This window comes from Saccostrea cucullata, unplaced genomic scaffold, assembly GCF_032062105.1.
Source record: "Saccostrea cucullata isolate Sc308-1 unplaced genomic scaffold, CSIRO_AGI_Scuc_v1 ctg3322, whole genome shotgun sequence".
Taxonomy (NCBI): Eukaryota; Metazoa; Mollusca; class Bivalvia; order Ostreida; family Ostreidae; genus Saccostrea; species Saccostrea cuccullata.
Genome location: NW_026933437.1, coordinates 36,765 through 56,330, shown reverse-complemented (window position 1 = coordinate 56,330; position 19,566 = coordinate 36,765). Strand labels below are relative to the sequence as shown.

The following is a 19,566-nucleotide window of genomic DNA, read 5'->3' as shown; positions in this document are numbered from 1 at the left end:
AATTTCTAGAACATCGAATCAATTTCGAATGCAGGTGATGAAGTTAATATGCTGAATAAGTATGGGAAATTGACGATTGAAGAGTAAAGTCATCACGCTTATCATAGGGGTTGGTTGTTAAATTACAATTAACGTCTTTTTCAAGTCAAATGTCCAAATTTCAAATGGATGTGGCTGACTCTATGGAATCTTTTATATTAAGCTCACTTGGTTATTATCGAATCGACATAAGAATGGAAATACTGTATGCAGTGAAATGTTCGCCCTACTTTTTTCGCTCCCTTCGCCCTACCCTAGTCTAGGAAAATATTATCAATCTGATCATAATTGCCTATCAATTACCGTGTTCTCGATATCTAGAAATTTATAATTATACAAAATAAGTAAAGCAAATGTCGTGCGCGAAAGTTAAAAAAAGTGCAATTGAAGTATTCTATAGTTGAACAATTGTTTAATTTGTGATACTCCACGTATAACGTTTGATACTCATTGTATAACTTTTGATACTCCATGTATAATTTGTGATACTCCATGTATAATTTGTGATACCCCATGTATAATTTGTAATACTCCGATATAATTTGTTATACTCAATGTATTATTTGTGATACTCCATGTATAATTTGTGATACTCCATGTATAATTTGTGATACGTCGTGTATAATGTTTGATACTACATGTATAATTTGTGAAACTCCATGCATAACTTGTGATACTCCATGTATAATTTGTGATACTCCATGTATAATTTGTTATACTCCACGTATAATTTGTAATACTCCATGTATAATTTGTTAGACGCTACGTATAATTTTTGATACTCCATGTATAATTTATGATATTCAATGAATAATTTGTGATACTCCATGTATAATTTCTGATACTCCATGAATAATTTGTGATACTCCATGTATAACTTTTGATACTCTATGTATAAGTTTTGATAATCCACGTATAACTTTTGATACTCCATGTATAATTTGTGATACTCCATGTATAATTTGTGATACTCCATGTATAATTTGTGATACTCCATGTATAATTTGTGATACTCCATGTGTAATTTACGGAAGCCCAATAGTGCAAACCAGAAATAAATAAAGAAAAACGAAATTAATATATAAAGAGAAACGAAATTAATATATAAAGAAAAACGAAATTATTATATAAACGGAGACGAAATTATTAAAAAAAGAAAAACGAAATTAATATATAAAGAAAAACGAAATTATTAAATAAAGAAAAACGAAATTATTAAATACATCAGTTCGTTTTTTCTTTATTTAATAATTTCGTTTATATTTATATATTAATTTCGTTTTTCTTTATATATTAACTTCGTTTCTCTCTATTTAATAATTTCGTTTTTCTTTATTTAATAATTTCGTTTTCTACTTTTAATAATTTCGTTTTTCTTTATATATAAATTCCGTTTCTCTTTATATATTAATTTCGTTTTTCAAGTAGAAAACTGAAACTAAAATACGGAATTTAAATATGTGCATGGTAAGGGCCTGCAGGTGTCCTAACAGTAAATCATGGCTGACGCAAAATAATCCTGGAATCTTCCCTTCCGATTCTGGCATTTTTATACGAGACTGGAACTGAGTTTTTTTATGAGATGAAAAGCAACATGTAAACATCCTGTATTGACTAGATTTATTAAAATTTAGGGCGTGCTGATTTTTCAATATAACTGTCAAGTGTGGGGAGTGATTAGGTCCTGAACTAGATTTTCAAACACCTGCTCGACTTCGACCGAAACAAACTTGTGTGCCTTGCAGGATTGCTATGTATTTTTTGGTAATAAAATCTTTATAAAGAATGGTTTTACAAGATCTGAAAAGGAAACTTCTGAGAAGTTTGTTTTGAATTAATTACACCTACTCCAACTTGCGCATTTTTGGTAAAAATATATAGCAGGATGTAATATTGTTGTGCAACCTGAACCCATGAATCATTCCATAAAGCGCACATGCTATAAAGCATCACCTCGTAACTCTTTACGCCTTATATCGAAATTACAAATGTGTAGTGGAAATGAAAAATTAAAGATCATATAAATGTCAAATTAACAATCGTAGAAAAAATATGTACACACGGCCGAAAATTCCCATTTCCGTGTACAATTCATAAACTATTCAATTTTGTTTATATGTTGTGTCATATCCCCACATCATTGTTGGAGTCTGTAAGCCTTGACTTAGCGAGGGTGGCTGTTTCTGTTTGCACAGAATTAATGACATTCCAATAAAGCTCATGCATCGCGAGAAGGTCATGATCAAGACCTTGAGTATCGTATTACTGAATTCCCTCGAACTTAACCTAGCGTCCTATCTGTGTACTATAAATCATAGGTTGTTGAAACTATCAAGAGAAAATTGATTTGATTATTTTGTGGGATTTGTTTTGTGCAAGTGTGGGCATTGTTTGGTCACAAATATAACTGATTTATAAATACAGATTGAGAATATGCCATTTAGAATATGTGAATCAAGTACTATAGTAGTCATGTACTACCACTGACACGAATAATACAGATTGAGAGTTTGACATTCATTAAGACCAAGAAATCAGAAGTGTTTTGCTTTATTTCTAATAGAGTTAGCAATCATTAAAATCTACTTATTGTAACCACTTTGACCTGGTTTAACTTTTGCACTTGTTATCTTTAAACATTTTTTTACAATGTCTAACAAACTCACAAAGTCCGATATTACGTATTATTATACGTTTTTTTCTAATGCATGTACTGTAAAGCCATGGGGATTACATAAATGTTAAAAATTCAACAGTACATGTTGTAAATAACGTAATCTTAACCTTCATGTTTATCTTAAATATTTGTGAAATTTATTAGGATAATCTCTTTAATGTTTCATGTCCAAAGTGATTATTAATGTGTCCAGATTCATTATTTGCTGATCATTAGATCTTTCGAGCAGAGGATTTGAGAAAGCTAATGTTAACCAATTTTTAACGTCAACATCTCACCGAATTAATCACTGGCCAAATTATGAGACTGGCTTAAGTTCACATTCATCGTGTTATTGTAAGATAAAAACACAAATCTAAGCATATTAGTATTAGATACCAAAGGTTAAATTCTCCCCATTCAATTATTGTAATGGTTATGCATTCGATTTGGGAGTCGGCGAGTGCAAAGGCAAACATCACACTTGTAAATTGTCGAAACAAAATCAAGGCTAACAGACGCGTGCGCTAATGATTTATGGGTTCAGGCCCTTACCTTGCATATCTCTAAATTCCTTATTTTAGTTTCAGTTTTCTACTTGAAAAACGAAATTAATATATAAAGAAAAACGAAATTATTAAAAGTAGAAAACGAAATTATTAAATAAAGAAAAACGAAATCATTAAATAAAGAAAAACAAAATGATCTATTTAATAATTTCGTTTTTCTTTATAAATTAATTCCGTGTTTCTTTATATATTAATTTCGTTTTTCTTTATATATTAATTTCGTTTTTCTTTATTTAATAATTTCGTTTCTCTTTATTTAATAATTACGTTTTTCTGTATATATTAATTTCGTTTCTCTTTATATATTAATTTCGTTTTTCTTTATTTAATAATTTCATTTTCCTTTATTTAATAATTTCGTTTTTCTTTATATATTAATTTCGTTTTTCTTTCTTTAATAATTTTGTTTCTCTTTATTTAATATTTTCGTTTTTTCTTTCTTTATTTTTGGTTTGCACTATTGGGCTTCCGTAGTAATTTGTTAAACTCCATGTATAATGTTTGAAATTTCATGTATAATTTGTGAAACTCTATGTATAATTTGTAAAACTCCATGTATAATGTGTGATACTCAATGTATAATTTGTGATACCCCATGTGTAATTTGTGATACTCCACGTATAACGTTTGATACTCATTGTATAACTTTTGATACTCCATGTATAATTTGTGATACTCCATGTATAATTTGTGATACCCCATGTATAATTTGTAATACTCCGATATAATTTGTTATACTCAATGTATTATTTGTGATACTCAATGTATAATTTGTGATACTCCATGTATAATTTGTGATACTCCATGTATAATTTGTGATACGTCGTGTATAATGTTTGATACTACATGTATAATTTGTGATACTCCATGTATAATTTGATATACTCCAGGTATAATTTGTGATACTCCATGTATTATTTGTGATACTCCATGGATCATTTGTGATACCTTATGCATAAATTGTGGTACTCCATGTTTAATTTGTGAAATTTTATGTAAAATTTGTGATACTCCATGTATAATGTTTGATACTCCATGTATAATTTGTGATACTCAATGTATAATATGTGATACTTCATGTATAATTTGTGATACGTCGTGTATAATGTTTGATACTACATGTATAATTTGTAATACTCCATGTATAATTTGAGATATTTTACGTATTATTTTTGATACTCCATGTATAATGTTTGATATGTCAAGTATAATTTTTGAAACTCCATGTATAATTTGTGAAACTCTATGTATAATTTGTGATACTCCATGTGTAATTTGTTATACTCCATGTAAAAATATTTGAAACATCATGTATAATTTGTGAAACTCCATGTATAATTTGTTATACTCCATGTAAAAATATTTGAAACATCATGTATAATTTGTGAAACTCCATGTATAATTTGTGAAACTCTATGTATAATTTGTGTCAAGATGTTTCTCAGCATGCTTTAATATTTTACCACTTGAGCTTGACCTTCATGTTAACCTAATTTTTAAAAAAAATTAACTTACTTTTGCATGACACATGATAGGGTATTTGATAAGGATAAGGATTTGATAAGGATCACTAGGTTATATATGTGTAATTTACCACTAACATAACAACAGACAAAAATTTAACTGAAAAATGTCTTTACTCAGGTTATGAATGGGAATCTAACATGAATTTCATAATTATAAACATAATCATATATTATTGTTTTACAAACAGCTTGACATTTTTCTTGATAGGGCGTGCTAAACTTTTGTATGCTGATAATCATTTTACTAATCGATTGGATGTTTGATTTCAATGGAATCAAAAATACTTTGCATATGAAACAGAGAACCCAACAATACCACTGACAATACTGACCAATCGTATTGAATCACATGTTTACTAGCATGCAGTTAACAAGTTACACGTGGACGGACAAAGCAAGTTTTACAACCTACAATGATGATATTGATAGATGCATAGTACAACAGCAGCAGAGTAGCCTTACTAATTCTATTCTTTGAATTTTCTTGTAAGTATATAAAACCATCCGATCAAATCATAACAAATATAATACATGTTTTTTTTAGGACAGAGAACGGGCTTTGACTGACCACGTGTTGCTGGTGAGTACAAATGCCGCACTGGTGAACAATCATTCAATGTGATTGGCCAGTATTCTCAGAATATTGTTGTATTCTGAGTTTCATATGCAAATTAGTATTGATTCCATTGAAATAAAGCATCCAATCACTGAGTAAAAAGAAAATCAGGTCACAAAATTTTAGCACGTCCCATCTAGCAAACTGTCACGCTGTTTGTAAAACAATAATATATATATATATATATATATATATATATATATATATATATATATATATATATATATATATATATATATATATATATATGTTTATGTTCAAAAATGTGTACACTTTGGTAGTAAATGTATTCTTAAGACCTGCATGAAAAATTTGCTAGATTTATAAATATTTGCTTAAACTAATTTTAATGCTAAGCTTTTGCTTTTTTTTTTAGATCAATGTTCAAAAATTTTAGGGACTTTTTGAAGAGAAAAAAGTTGACGACAAAAACAAACGAAATTTACACGTAATTTAAGAAAACCAATCTTTTCTTTTAGTTAGCTGTCAACAAATTTTTGAATTCAGTATATTGTAGATAAATATCACTAGTGAGTGACACAGTTCAGACCTACTCAGTATTATGGAATCACGGTGCAGTTAAAGTGAAATCTGATGTCACGACATCATATAAAATATGCTCTTGCTTTTTTTGAAATGGCATTTTCCTTTTAAGTTTGATATACAGTTTGTGTCACTTCATCCACTCATCACATACATCTACATGTATATATTATAAACTGTATAAATCAGCTTTCAAACTGCAAAACTAGAAGCTATAGGATATCTAAATATTGTTGGTTTCTAAAATTGCAACTGCTTCTTTGGCGTCAGTCACAGATTAATCGGTAACAGTTTTCGTCGATTTTATTCTTTTGACAACATTTAAAAATATGGTTCTATCGTCTCAATTTTTTTTAGCTTTTTTTCCAGACAGATACCTGGCATATCGCTAGTTTACTAAATTTTTCTTCAAGTCTAATTTCAGTTTCGTCTCTGTTGGCGTTTTTCTATATCCTAAACTGAATTTGACGAAAGTATGTGTAGAATACATATGATTTGATAAAAGACGCTGCTCCGTTAATTGCAAATTACTTGATGTTAATTTTGATTTCATGAGAAAAAACCTGAATAAAGATATACTATTATAGTTATAGTGAACTATAGTAAACTATTGTCTGCTATAATGGCTGTGTGATGCGTACAGTGTGTGTGTTTGTCTGTGTCTGTGCTTGTCGCTCTCGCTTTCAGCACCACCCCTGGCTAACAGTTTGCTGTGAAAAGGAAGCAAAATACGTAAGTCTTCCCTGCCAGGTATAGCCTCTCCACAGTTAGACCTATGTGGCCCAGATATGGGATCCTCCTCGAGGTAGCAGATGGAAATTGGGTACCTTGCGGCCCCAAGCAGAACCACAAGGTCTTGGAGGAGACTAGGCCCCTAAATGCACGGCATGCATGGCCCACCGGCGTGTGGATATGCCCTGATGCCTGCAATCCTAGTCCCCAGCTATGGGTAAATAGCAACAAACCGCTGCCTTGTGGTTACATTTTGGAGAAGGAAAGGCTAAGGAGTAAACCCTACAGAAATCCGCTTAGGTAAGGGCGTTAGCTGAGTAAAGCAGTTACCTAGGAGAAGATAAACTCTAATTTAAAATCACGGGCAGATCTAGTCTCGTTAGCCATGGAAAGCCATAGATCTAGTGGAAGGAAACCATAAACAAATTACCCTGGTCCTCCCGGTTGGGGGTTGGGCTAGGGGGTAATCTCCCCTTCCTTTAAAATCATACCGATCACGGAAACAAGGACTTGCCCTATGTGCCCACGGGCATAACAAGGACTAGGTAGGTAGGTATAGTAAACTATTAAAGTTTATTGAATTAAGTTTATAAAAATTCCAAAGTTTTACTACTGTAAATCAAAGTTTTCACGATAGTAAACAAACGTTTTAAAGTGTTCATTATAAATATAGTAAAATAATCAAGGTTCCATAGGTTTAAGTACGTTAATTAAAGTTCCAATATATCCACTAAACTTAATCAAAGTTACAAAGTTTTTCAATTTGGTATATCAACGTTCCAATATTCTTACTATAGTATATAATTTTTTTCACTATAGTTTTACAATTTAGTTCCAAAGTTTTAAATATAGTAAATCAAAGTTCAAAAGTTTTACTAAAGTAAATTAAAATCCAACATTTTTACTCTAGTACTGAAGTTTAATTTGGTTGATGTAAAGTAGTGATGGTGCTCAAGGAAGCATGTTGATAATTATACGGGAACGTATCTAATAATCTTATGCATTATTCTTTTATTCGATTTTCATTTAAAGATGCCAATGAATTTTCACAAATTTGTATATATGTCCTTCATAGAATAAACATCTCAAAATTTCCATTATAATTTATATAATTTTTGAAAGTAAAACCAATAATGAAATTAAATCAACAGTTATAACAATGATAAAAAATATTCGGTCCAATGCATCGGCTGTTAGTTTCGATGTCACAAACATGATAAAATTTAATCTTGACTCAGTTTGCGCTGGCTCGATATCTGTGTCAAGTGGTACTACTTTCTTGCCAGGCCTTTTTTCAGTGTTCTATAGCCCTAAAATGAACATGTAAGCCCACAGCTTCCAAAACCACGGAAAATCCACTGATTAAGAGTTGTATATTGAGATAGATTGTGAACGGAGGTATATCATCAGATGTTGGTAACGAGTCAATGATCAGTGTAAAAAAGAAGGCGACTGTTAAGAAAATCGACAGGAGGTTCCCATTTTTTCCAGAATCTATTGGCAACACGAAAGCAGATAAGTTCAAAAAGAGAGAATCATAACAGGTAGAAGAATGGTCCGAATAACATAGCCTGGTTTTCTCTTGATATTCAAATTGAAATGCAATTCTCTCGACTGTGTCGCCGATGAGTACCATAAAATGACGGAGGTACTCTTCACGTCCAATTCCTCGTTTTTCTGGAAGAAATGAAAGTTGTAGGAAGAAGAGGTTGCTGAAAAATTTAAAAATTAAAAATTAAAAATTCGGCATAGATGAACAAATTTCCAAATCGCAAAGAACAGGTCTGTGAGTCAAAGGGATATTTTTCGACATTTATTTGACATTGTGTCAGGCTTTCTCTGGAGGTTGTATATACAATGTATCCAGAGCTGAAAAACTGTTACCAGTTTTTCCTCGCTCAAACATTTGTTTTCTGTCAGGTCGTTAAAAACACAAATCGAACTCGGTATCCATACATATTTTGATGTTGTTTGAATCTGCGTGATTCCCATATAAGAAGATGAATTCCACCTTAAACGATAGTCGTCCCATGCCATTGAAATCCATACGGAGGCCGAAAATGTCTTATCTTTTTCGTTCACTTTACGAATGGACATTAGACTCACTGAAATATATAGAGGGATTATATCTGAGACAGTATTAAAAGGAGCCACACGAACCTCATGGCTGTCCAAAATATCCTTATATAGCTGAGATCTATTAGTTGCTGAAATTAGATTCTCTTTCAAAAATAAGGCAAGTGTTAGCAACAGATATAATAGACTCTGAAACATTATTGAAAATTTTCAGTGTCTTTCTATTCTGATCCTAGGCACATAAATGTCTTTTCAATTTGAAATCATAAATGCCAATTGCAAAATTTTTCACCATAACTAGTGAATAAATGGTACTAAATAAATCAATAGATTTTAAATCTACAATATGTCTCGGTGACCCAATTTATAGTGAAAATTTTATCTTTATTGGGAAAGATAATATAGTAAAATTACCGATTGTTGACATAAATTAAAAAAAATACACTCTATTTACAGTCAAATTGAAAGCCTTCTAGCGGTAATGTGTGATGAGTCAAGAAAATAAAGAACGTGTTTTGATTATCATTTGATATGCGTAATACAATCCAAACAAAAAGGATTGATCAGTGAACGGAATTGAACAGTTTTGATTTAACAGGGGAATGGCATTTAACTTCAACCTTTGAACTCCCCTTTCGCATGTTACAATACACCCTTATCAAATGCATATCATGGCGTTCATTTCTCCAGTATTTGTCATACTTTAGAGAGCATGGTCTAAATTTGCACATTTTAAAATACAAAATTATCAGAAAGAAATCATTTCATTTTATAAAAGGAATTTGTCCACCATTTTGATTGAACTCTCGCTTTATATACATGTAAAAAAAAAACCCGCAACTTAGTTGGTGTTCTGTGTAATTAGTCATCACCGATATAGACGAACGTAACCATTACTTAAAAATGCCTTCAGAGTATAGGATGAGAATTATCCTTTCTCTTTAATTATAAATTTGAATTATAAAGTTATTCTGGTAGAAAATAAGCAATTCAAGTTTAATTTGAATATAAAGAAATAAATATAGAAAAAAATATAAAACTCATAAAATAAAGAAATAGAATTCATAAACCACAGATATGCGATTAAATATTCATATTATTATTAGGTGTGAATGTCTTCTTCCTTCAATAAATATTATTACAAATGTTTCTATGCGTAGATTGTCCAGAAATTACTGTCACGTACATATATGAATTGTAGAAAATTGTTGATACAACTCTGAATCAATCTCAACTGCTTTTTATAGTGTCATTGTTTATTTGCAATATAATTTCTGAGTAAATATAAGCCCCACCCATTAAGGTTATACGCAATTAACGTACTTTGAACTTTATGGGTTGTGACCTGCACCGTTTTAAGAGTTCCATTGCTTCTTTTAAAAAAATGTGTGCAAAGCATTGTTTATGTCTATAAATGGATTTATACACTATTCTTATACAATTTTTGAAAAAAATAAATCTAAAATTTATGTTTTATAATTTTTGTACATTTTTATCACGTGAATTGTACAAAAATTTGTTAAAATTGAATGTCTGGAAAACCTCCGGTAAGGCATACGCTTGTTTTTTAGTTTATGAACATTGAACACATTAAAAGTTTAAATTTGGATTAAATAACCCGAAAAAGTTCTGTTCGCTTTATCAAAAGGCTAAGTTTATGATAAAATTTTGCTGTATGATAATGCAATAATTGTCAGCTTTTTTTTCCAAAACATGTCGTATTTTGGCTGTACTGTTTCATAAAATTAATGCCTTTATCCTTTACAAGATGTGACTGCGCAATTTTCAAAAATGCATACACTTTATGTAATTGTAATGATGTTTACAAAGGATATTTACTTTTCAAAATATCTATCCCTCACTTTTGAATTTCAAGAAATCTGCGTTTAAGGTCATATTCGCTGATCTGTGTAACATGCATAAGATATAATTCAAAGGTCCACTTTTAAAAGATTTTCACTTTGATTCTTAACTGATTATGAATCTTGAAAAAACTAGCAATGTAAAATTTAGTATGAATTTAGTCTAAAAAATCCAGAGATCAAAATTTGGTCAGTTTAAAAGCTTCATTCGTTTTCTTTATTGTTCCCTACATGAATGCAAAAGGCTACTATATTACTGGTGGATATTACATCAGAATCATAATTTTAATGATAGTTTCTGATCATTTTTTTCAGCAAAAATATATAAATTCAAGTTGCTATTTACGATGATCATCTCGTTAATTTTCTTATAACCTGTTGATTCATGTTTCAAATAACTGATAAAACATTAATTTTTTAACCTCCCTTTTTTTATTAGACATAACATTTGGTTATAGATTGAATTCAGTTATTGAATAGGTAACAGAGTTATAAAAACATGTATATATAATATACATAAATGGGTTTATACAATTTCTTAGATGACATATTTTCAAAAAAATTCAAAGACTAAAACTAATGTTTTAAAATTTTTTGACAAAATCACTACAGTGGGATTCATAGAAATTCATTTTTAGCCGAAAATTTAAGGATTTTCCTACCATATGAAAATATATTTAACATCTTAAGTACAGCACTCGAATGATAGAAATGCTGGTCATTTTATATGAAAATAAGGACAGTTTACATTCGTTTCATCATAGCTTATCTTGCATCAGACAATCAGGTTTAAGAAAGATAGATCACAATTTATCATTGAATGAAATGCTGACTGACTGATTTTATACCAATTGTTAGTCCATTTTTTATACACTGAATTGACCACGGATTTTTTTCCGTTATTTCCAGATTATGACAACGAGCACACGGTAATTGTGACCGTTTACAAAGGATATTTACTTTTCTCCATGGCACCTGATCCCACCTCTGATGTTTCGGAAATCCGTGTTTGCTCTGCTCTTATTTTGTATATTTGTTTAATGGACGTTGAGATTGAATACTGTTTTATTTCCATATTTATCACTAAAAAAAACAGATTTAATAATTATTGCATAGTATTTGAAAATTTTTGACCTGTGTTCTTAATATATGTCACAAAATGCGTCGTTCAAAATTTTTCTTTAAAAGCATAATCTGTTTCAATACCTCCCCCCTCCAGCTTATTGATCAAAACATAGCACGAACTATCTGATCAGAATCATAAGTTTAAAACCTTATCAGTAGCAAGAATGGACTATGTATACAGGCAATATCACAAATTGTAAATATCCTCACATCGTATTTTTTTGAAAATGAAAGGAAAAAGTGGAACTACCAATTGTTACCCTTTTTTAATACAGACAAAATTAAACGTAAATTTCTAACACAATTTTAAAACAACTGAAAAATCTTACGAAATGTGATGGACATAATGCTTGTAAGAGGAGTATTATAGTCTGAAAAGTTAGAAGGCCAGGTTAAATGATTAGAGCACCAAAATGAATATTTGTTTAAAGGAAAATTTGTGTAACAATGTACATGTATTGATCATTTATAAGGAAGAGATTTAGCAATTAGTGCAAAGTGCAAAGGAATTTTGACGTGTTAATATATAAAAATGCTTTAATTTTACTAACGTGAAAAGACAAATACATCTGTTAAAATCAATACCTTTTGATCTTATCTCATAAAGATCACCTTGTGTATCGATCTTTATGTGAGCGGAAAAGACAGAAAAACCTTATCAGTAGCAAGAATGGACTATGTATACAGGCAATATCACAAATCAATAAAACGAGTAATTAAGGTTTTCAAAATGAAAGGTAAAATTCTCTACCACTAAATGTCCGTCTACTCTGATATTATATTAAAGCATTTTATAGTGGAAAAGGATTGCCCACGAGAAATTTTCAAAAAGTTCATTAATTAAGCAGTAGTTAATTAACAAAGATTGCATTGAAGTCTATGGGGAAAAGCGTTTTTTCAAAATAAAAATTCAAATAATCTGAATATCAATAAATCCTGTGGTGGAAAGATGCATTGTAATATTATAAACAGAATGATAACACAAAAAAAAAGTACCAGCTAATTTGTTTTTAAATTGATTTTTTTTTATTAATTAAAAAAGGGAGATAACTCTTACCAAAATTCAAGGTCATGAATTAGGACACATCCCACTAAACACACTTATAGTAATAAATGGGAAGTATGTCTAAATAAACTGAGTATTCAATGCCTACATATCTGTTATGTCTTCAATTTCATTGAATTTCTTCCTAAAACTCATTAAAGAGTTTAAAATCTTACCCCGTGTAAATGAAATATAACTTCCAAGATCTTAATTGTGAGGTCAAGTAGAGTTCGATGAAGAAGATTATTAATAATTATTCTGCATTAATGAGAGTCATAAATTTATGTCTTTTAAACAACCCTAACAATAGAATTGGTTTAGTATCTGCAAAACCATGGCTTTTTTTTAACTTGATGCTGTTTGTGCAAAGAACACTATAAGTGAAATAACGTCAACAATAATAACAAGTATCATGAATATGCGGTCCAAAACTTTGGCTGTTACTTTTGTTTTTAAAAAATTGAAAACATTCTTGATACTTTTACCCTTTTGAGACAATGTTTCCTTAATGTCAAAATTCTCAGGAACTTTTTTCTTATCAATGTCTGTAATATCCGGCAAATCCGCGGGTACTATCTTGTTATCAGATTTGTTTTCATTTTCAGCGGAACTGAAATGAACTTGTAACACTACAGCCTCTAAGACCACTGTGAGGCCACTGACTACTAGCTGTATGGTCAGATAAACGGTGAATGGTGGAATCTCATCCGACTTTGGCATTGTATCGTTAATGGTGCTTAAAAATACAGCAAAGGACAAGAAAATCGCCATCGATGTACCCATCTTTTCACCAGAATCTATCGGTAACACAAATGCAAAAATATTTAAAACGGAGAGAATAATTACTGGAAGAAGGACGGTCAAAACAATAAATTCCGGTTTCCGCTTGATGCTCAAACTGAATTCCAGTTGATTATTGTCTAAAGTTATCCAAAAATAATTAACTTTCCATTCTTCGTTTTGTTCATAGTAGGTCAAGCTATATGCGGAGTATGTTGTTCCTAGATCAATGAACTCGGAGGTAGTAAAGTAATTTCCAAAAAACAGCGAACAGACCTGTGAATCGAAAGGGTATTTTCTTATGGCTATTTTGCACTGTGTAATGCTTTCTCTGGATGTTGTATAAACAACATACCCAGAACTATGTATTGTTACGGGTTTCTCCTCCGTTAAACATTTTTTATCCGTAACTTCGTTGAAGATGCAAATTGAGCTTGGTATCCAGACATATTTTGAAGTTGTTTGTAGTTCGGTTATTCCATTGTAAGACGTTGAATCCCACATGAAGCGGTGATCTGGCCATGTCATTGAAATCCAAAAAGAGGCTGAAAATGTCTGCTCCTTCTCATCCACTTTCCGAATAGACATAAGCATTACATTTATTGATAAAAGAATTTTGTCGCTGACAGTATTAAATGGTGCCACTCGAGCTTCGTGACTGTCTAAGACATCCTTGAAAAGTTGCGATCTGTTGGTTGCAGAACAAAAGTAGTGAAAGCCAAACGCAACCAACAAGAAGATATACAACTTTGCCATTTTTGAGAATAATCGAATTTTCCTTGAGTTACGATAAAATGGTTGATTTCAAGGCAGTTTTGCAATCCAGAATCGATCAGCGAAATCTGATTGTCAATATTTTATCATGACGTGAGAATTGATAAAATCACAAAATTAAACAACTGATTTTATATTCTCTAATAATCAGGGTCTGAAAGGAATGGTAATAGTTTGAGATGACCTTTTGTAAATATTTGTATTTCTCTATTACTTTGACACGTCAATCATTTAGTTACTTTTAAGACTAATATAAAATCTTCTTGTTGATCCGTTCTTGCGGGTTTAAAATCAGGGTTGAATATTTAAAGGAGATATTAACTTTATGTTTATTTACCAGAATTACATTAATTGCTAAGTAAACAAAGAGAATAAAAACTGATTTACTCTACAGGTATGAGAGCTGATAATTGCCAAAAATTCCGGAAATGAAATGTAACCATTTAAATTCATACATGGGTCAATCAAAAAAGAAGAATTGTAATAACTTCATTTTAAAGTTCTATAATTTCACATCGTTAGCAGGCACCACATGTTGATATAAGCTAAGTGTTAAAATCCAGCCTTGTAATTATAACTAACAGCCGGCTTTCGAATTAAATGAAATAACTGTCCAAATCCCGGGAATTGACCCAAACAAACATGATAGCCTTACTGAAATTCAATTGTTCGTTGCGTAGTTACATGACCTGTGCACAATGTGAACAAAGGAAAAGCCGTAAATCGTTTTTGTTGTGTTGCATTGACTCATTTCGAGAGAATAAAACGTTTAAAACTAATAATAATAATTGTTTTAATTTTATTTCACCCAGGGTTATGAACTAAAATGATCATATTTTCCCCCTTTCTATCGCATTACTCAAACTGAATTAAATGAAAAGCTGAGTAAAAATATAATAGAATTATATTTTGCGGGTTTCTTTCGTCACATATGATTTATTGGATATAAAAATATCATTATGTTCACATCACATTCAACAACCAATTCACTGTTGTTGGAAGAAATTATTTCATCACAAGTCTTTTACATATTTTATTTGGTTTAGGATTATTTATCCCCGGAGAATGATTCTAGGTTCCTTACATGCCATATGAATTGCTCTTTATTGCAAGGGGAAGGGGGGGGGTGTATTTCAATGCAATTTGCATCGCATATTAAAGTTGTTTTTTTTTTCAATTAACAAAAAACCTTTACCTTTACTTGAAAACAAATTGGTAAATATGTGTATGTCTTTCGCAATCATGGGTTTAAATATATCAAATATGTGCCTTTTAAATTCCCTTTCCTTAGTATGTATTTTTCTCTTACCAAGCAATGGATTGATAATCCCTTCATTTAAAAGAAACTGTTTGACATCACCTTTATTCAAATACACATGTAAAAAAAATTACAAAATCACTCTACAAGAAGAATGACTTTTCAAGAGTTTCAATTGAGAATAAACGTATAAAAAGTCACTGACATTGCACCAAAAAATAAATTAACGAAACTACATTAATTATAACAATAGCTATCATAAATATTCTGTCAAGTTTCTTTGCATCAATTTTTAAAAATTTGCAAAGTCTCCGTTTTGCCTCCTTTTCAACCACTTTTTCATCCACATCAAGTGGAACAACTTTGTTATCTGATGTGTCTTCAGAGGACTGGAAATGAACATGGAGGACAATGCTTTCTAGTACCACCGTTATCCCACTTACTAGGACCTGGGTAAGCAGGTAAGCTGAAAAGTAAGGAGTGTCGTCTGACTTCGGCATCGATTCATTAATTATCGTTAGAAACACCGCAAACGTCAGAAATATCGCCATTGACGTCCCCATCTTTTCTCCTGATTCAATAGGAAGCAAAAAGCAGCAGATATTAAGAACAGATAACAGAATTATTGGAAGCAAATCAGAAAGAATCACATTAGTGTATCTTCGTTTAATCTCCACATTGAAATGAAGTTGTTTTAGGGTTAAGTTGAGAGATGCATCATATGTTTGATGAAGGTATGAAAACGAATTTGTAATATCCCACTCTTCATTGTTCTCGTAGTGAGTAAGACTGATCGTTGAATGTTGTTCTTGAGGAAGTAGAAACTCTGAAACTTCAAATAGATTTCCAATATATATTGAGCACACATGCGAGTCAAATGGATACTTTCTTATATTTAGCGTGCACTGTGTAACACTTTCTCGGGTTGTAGTATATGCAACCCAACCTATATTCATTATGGTAACTGGATTGTCTTCAGTTAAACATTTTTCACTTTTGACCTCATTGTAAATGCAGACAGAACTCGGAGACCATACGTTTTTGGAATTTGCTATTATAGAGGTTATGCCTCTGTATGAAGAAGGATTCCAACTTAGTCGATGATCCATCCATCCCAGAGTCAGCCACATAGATGTGGAGAACGTTTGTTCCCTTTCACTTACTCCACGAATGGACATAAGATTAATATGAACTGTAAGCGGAATAGCTTCTGCTGTTGTATCAAAAGGAGCAACACGGGCATCATGATTGTCTAAAACATCCTTGAAAAGTTGAAGTCGACTTGTTGCAACAGAGCCATCAGGAGTTAGAAAATAAATTAGCAATAGCACATTGAAATAATATTTCAAAGTCATTTTAGTGCCCGTCACTTAGAGTGACATTATAAAACCTGCAGCACTTGTACGTCTTTATATAAAGCTGGCAACTTGCATTTCGAAATGGAAAAGGGTTTTGTTTTATTGAAATCTCTGCATGGAATTAAAGTTTTAATACTTTAACTTCAACAGTAAAATGAAAGGTCAATGGATCATAACAATTTCTTAAGTAGCCTTTGTCCTACTTAAAGCTTTTAAAGATTTCCATTAATAAATCCGATGTTAATCGTGATATTTTTATATATGCAAGTGCCTACATATAAGGAGAAATAACGTCATTCAATGATTGATTTTTATTCTATGTGCATATATTATCGAGTTATTTTTTGGATTTTATTTTTTCATTGAAATTTATATAAAATATCAATCAATTTGGTTTTTTTAAATAAGCTTCCCCTTCTCCATCCTAAAATCGTCCAAATATTTCGATATGCTGGACTATTGATCAATAAAATAGAATACATATACGCCCACCGTTCTTCAAAAAAAAATTGGGGAAAAGGTTGCCTTAAACCTCTCTATGAAAAACTTTGATCTCATATTACTTCGCAATCCATATTTCATTTTAACAGAAAGTGTGTACATTAAATTGAAATGATTAATTATAAACCAGATAAAGAAAATGTTTCATTATTTTTTTAATTTGAATATGCACTCACACTTCATCCCTTCAACGCACACGTGATTTCACCTTAATTACATGTACATGTAGACTGAACGTTAATATGTACACCATACGTATTTTAAGAATAGGACAAAAAGAAAAGTCTTGACTGTTATCTTCGAGCGAAAAACATTTTCTTGATTTTATGCAAACCTTTGTCCTTAGATTGGGTATTTTAAACACTTAACGATTGAAGTTTGAAAATTGTATTTATATTAAATAGTATTAAACTGTACTCCATAGTCATTAATCTTATTACATTTTAAAATTGCTTTGATTCTTTCATTGTTTAGATTTCTAACAAATTTCGGTTAAATAATTTGGAGATTGAAGTAGAAAAGAGATATGTTTTTCATATTCCGCCGTTCCACGCAAATGAAAAGTCCCTGTTAGATTTCAAGATTAAGTTACCATTTCTATATATTAAAAACATACCAAGATAATGCTTTGAATAATTATCCTTTGGATATTTCTTGTTATCCATTTTTAGTATTATATAAAGAAATACATTTTAAAAGCAAAGAGTATCATTGTTTTAAACATTAAGACACGTAGTTTTCCACTTATATATAATTGACATTAACATGATTATATATGCATATTTTATAATACATGTAGCTGGAACAAAAATATCAGTGTTAAAGAATGATATAAAATTATTATTAACATCAGATGAAATTTTAAAATGTGACCCTTATGTATATGACGTTTTTTGATTGATTGATTGTATATTGTTTTAAGTCCCATTCGAGAATTTTTCATATAGAGATGTCACCATATACCGATGAAGGGCTTCAATTTTTTTTACATTTACTTGCTACTCAGGGCCATTAAGCAGTGATGGATCATTATCGTGCCAACGCTGGTTTTTAATATTACAAGGTCTCATCCGAAGGACCCAAAGTATTTAGTGCATGGCGAAGGAACAGTTGCTACCCTTTATATTGACTTAGGAGAGACGCTGCCTAAATTTGAACTCACGACCTCCTGATCACACAGCGAGCGCTCTTCCGACCGAGTTCTCTTGTTGATGGTTCTGTTTAAGTTAAAAACTTCACTAAATAGATACAGAACCAATGTGGTGAATATTACCCAGTTCTTTCACATCTTTTGTATATCTGATAAATATGTACATTCATTCACAAAAAAGTGCCACAGAAAAGAAATATTTAGATGGTTTCTTTTGAACTTAGTAGCAATGATAGAATTCAAAAGCAACCCAATCCCCATTTGAAAAAAAAACGGACTTGTCTAGACTGTGACAAAGTTATCATGATACTCAATAATTAATAGTGACATGATTCAATAATGATCTTTCTTTTATATAAAGAGACCGTTACATGTATCTCTTAGAAAAAAATTAAAGAATGTCATTCAAGTGAAGAGCATTAATTACTTTATAAAATATTGTTTTAATGTCTGTTTATTTATTTGTATAATAATGGATCATGATTTACATGTACGTAAATCTGATTTACAATAAACTCTTTGTTTGCTTTTTTTTCTATTTTGCACACCTGAAACTGTCTTTCTCGTACCTGCTCTACATAATCTAGATAATTTACTTGATTAGTATACACCTCGTAAACACAACGATTTTTTGTAGAAAATATTATAATGCATGTACTTTAAGTACATGTACAGAAAATAAAATTCTTGAAATTTCTTTCAAAATTTATATTTTGATTTGCCACCCTTAAAATCATCAACTCATTACAAATACACATAAAATAGATTTGGTGATATAGAAAGCAGATAAAGATCACAGTCAAATATGGGGAGCATACATGTATACGTGTAAAGCTCGATTAAAAAAATTAATCACAAATAAAATATTAATATTCTCTCTCTCTCTCTCTCTCTCTCTCTCTCTCTCTCTCTCTCTCTTACCCGTCATTACCGACTTGTGAGGAATTGGGCGCATG

At 30.8% G+C, this 19,566-nt stretch overlaps 2 protein-coding genes across 2 annotated transcripts; both read right to left on the bottom strand.

Moving 5' to 3' along the window:
- Positions 1–13,134: 13,134 nt before the first annotated feature.
- On the bottom strand, positions 13,135–14,325 carry LOC134238326 (acetylcholine receptor subunit alpha-L1-like). Its single transcript, XM_062720452.1, has one exon. The coding sequence runs from the start codon at positions 14,323–14,325 to the stop codon at positions 13,135–13,137; it is 1,191 nt and encodes a 396-aa protein (XP_062576436.1).
- A 1,473-nt stretch (positions 14,326–15,798) lies between these two features.
- Positions 15,799–16,956, bottom strand: LOC134238325 (acetylcholine receptor subunit alpha-L1-like). The gene has a single exon (XM_062720451.1). The coding sequence runs from the start codon at positions 16,954–16,956 to the stop codon at positions 15,799–15,801; it is 1,158 nt and encodes a 385-aa protein (XP_062576435.1).
- Between the last annotated feature and the right edge of the window lie 2,610 nt (positions 16,957–19,566).

What these genes read in the sequence shown, in the direction of transcription:
- LOC134238326 (XM_062720452.1), bottom strand. Translation starts at nt 14,325, where the DNA reads ATGGCAAAGTTGTATATCTTCTTGTTGGTTGCGTTTGGCTTTCACTAC.
- LOC134238325 (XM_062720451.1), bottom strand. Translation starts at nt 16,956, where the DNA reads ATGACTTTGAAATATTATTTCAATGTGCTATTGCTAATTTATTTTCTA.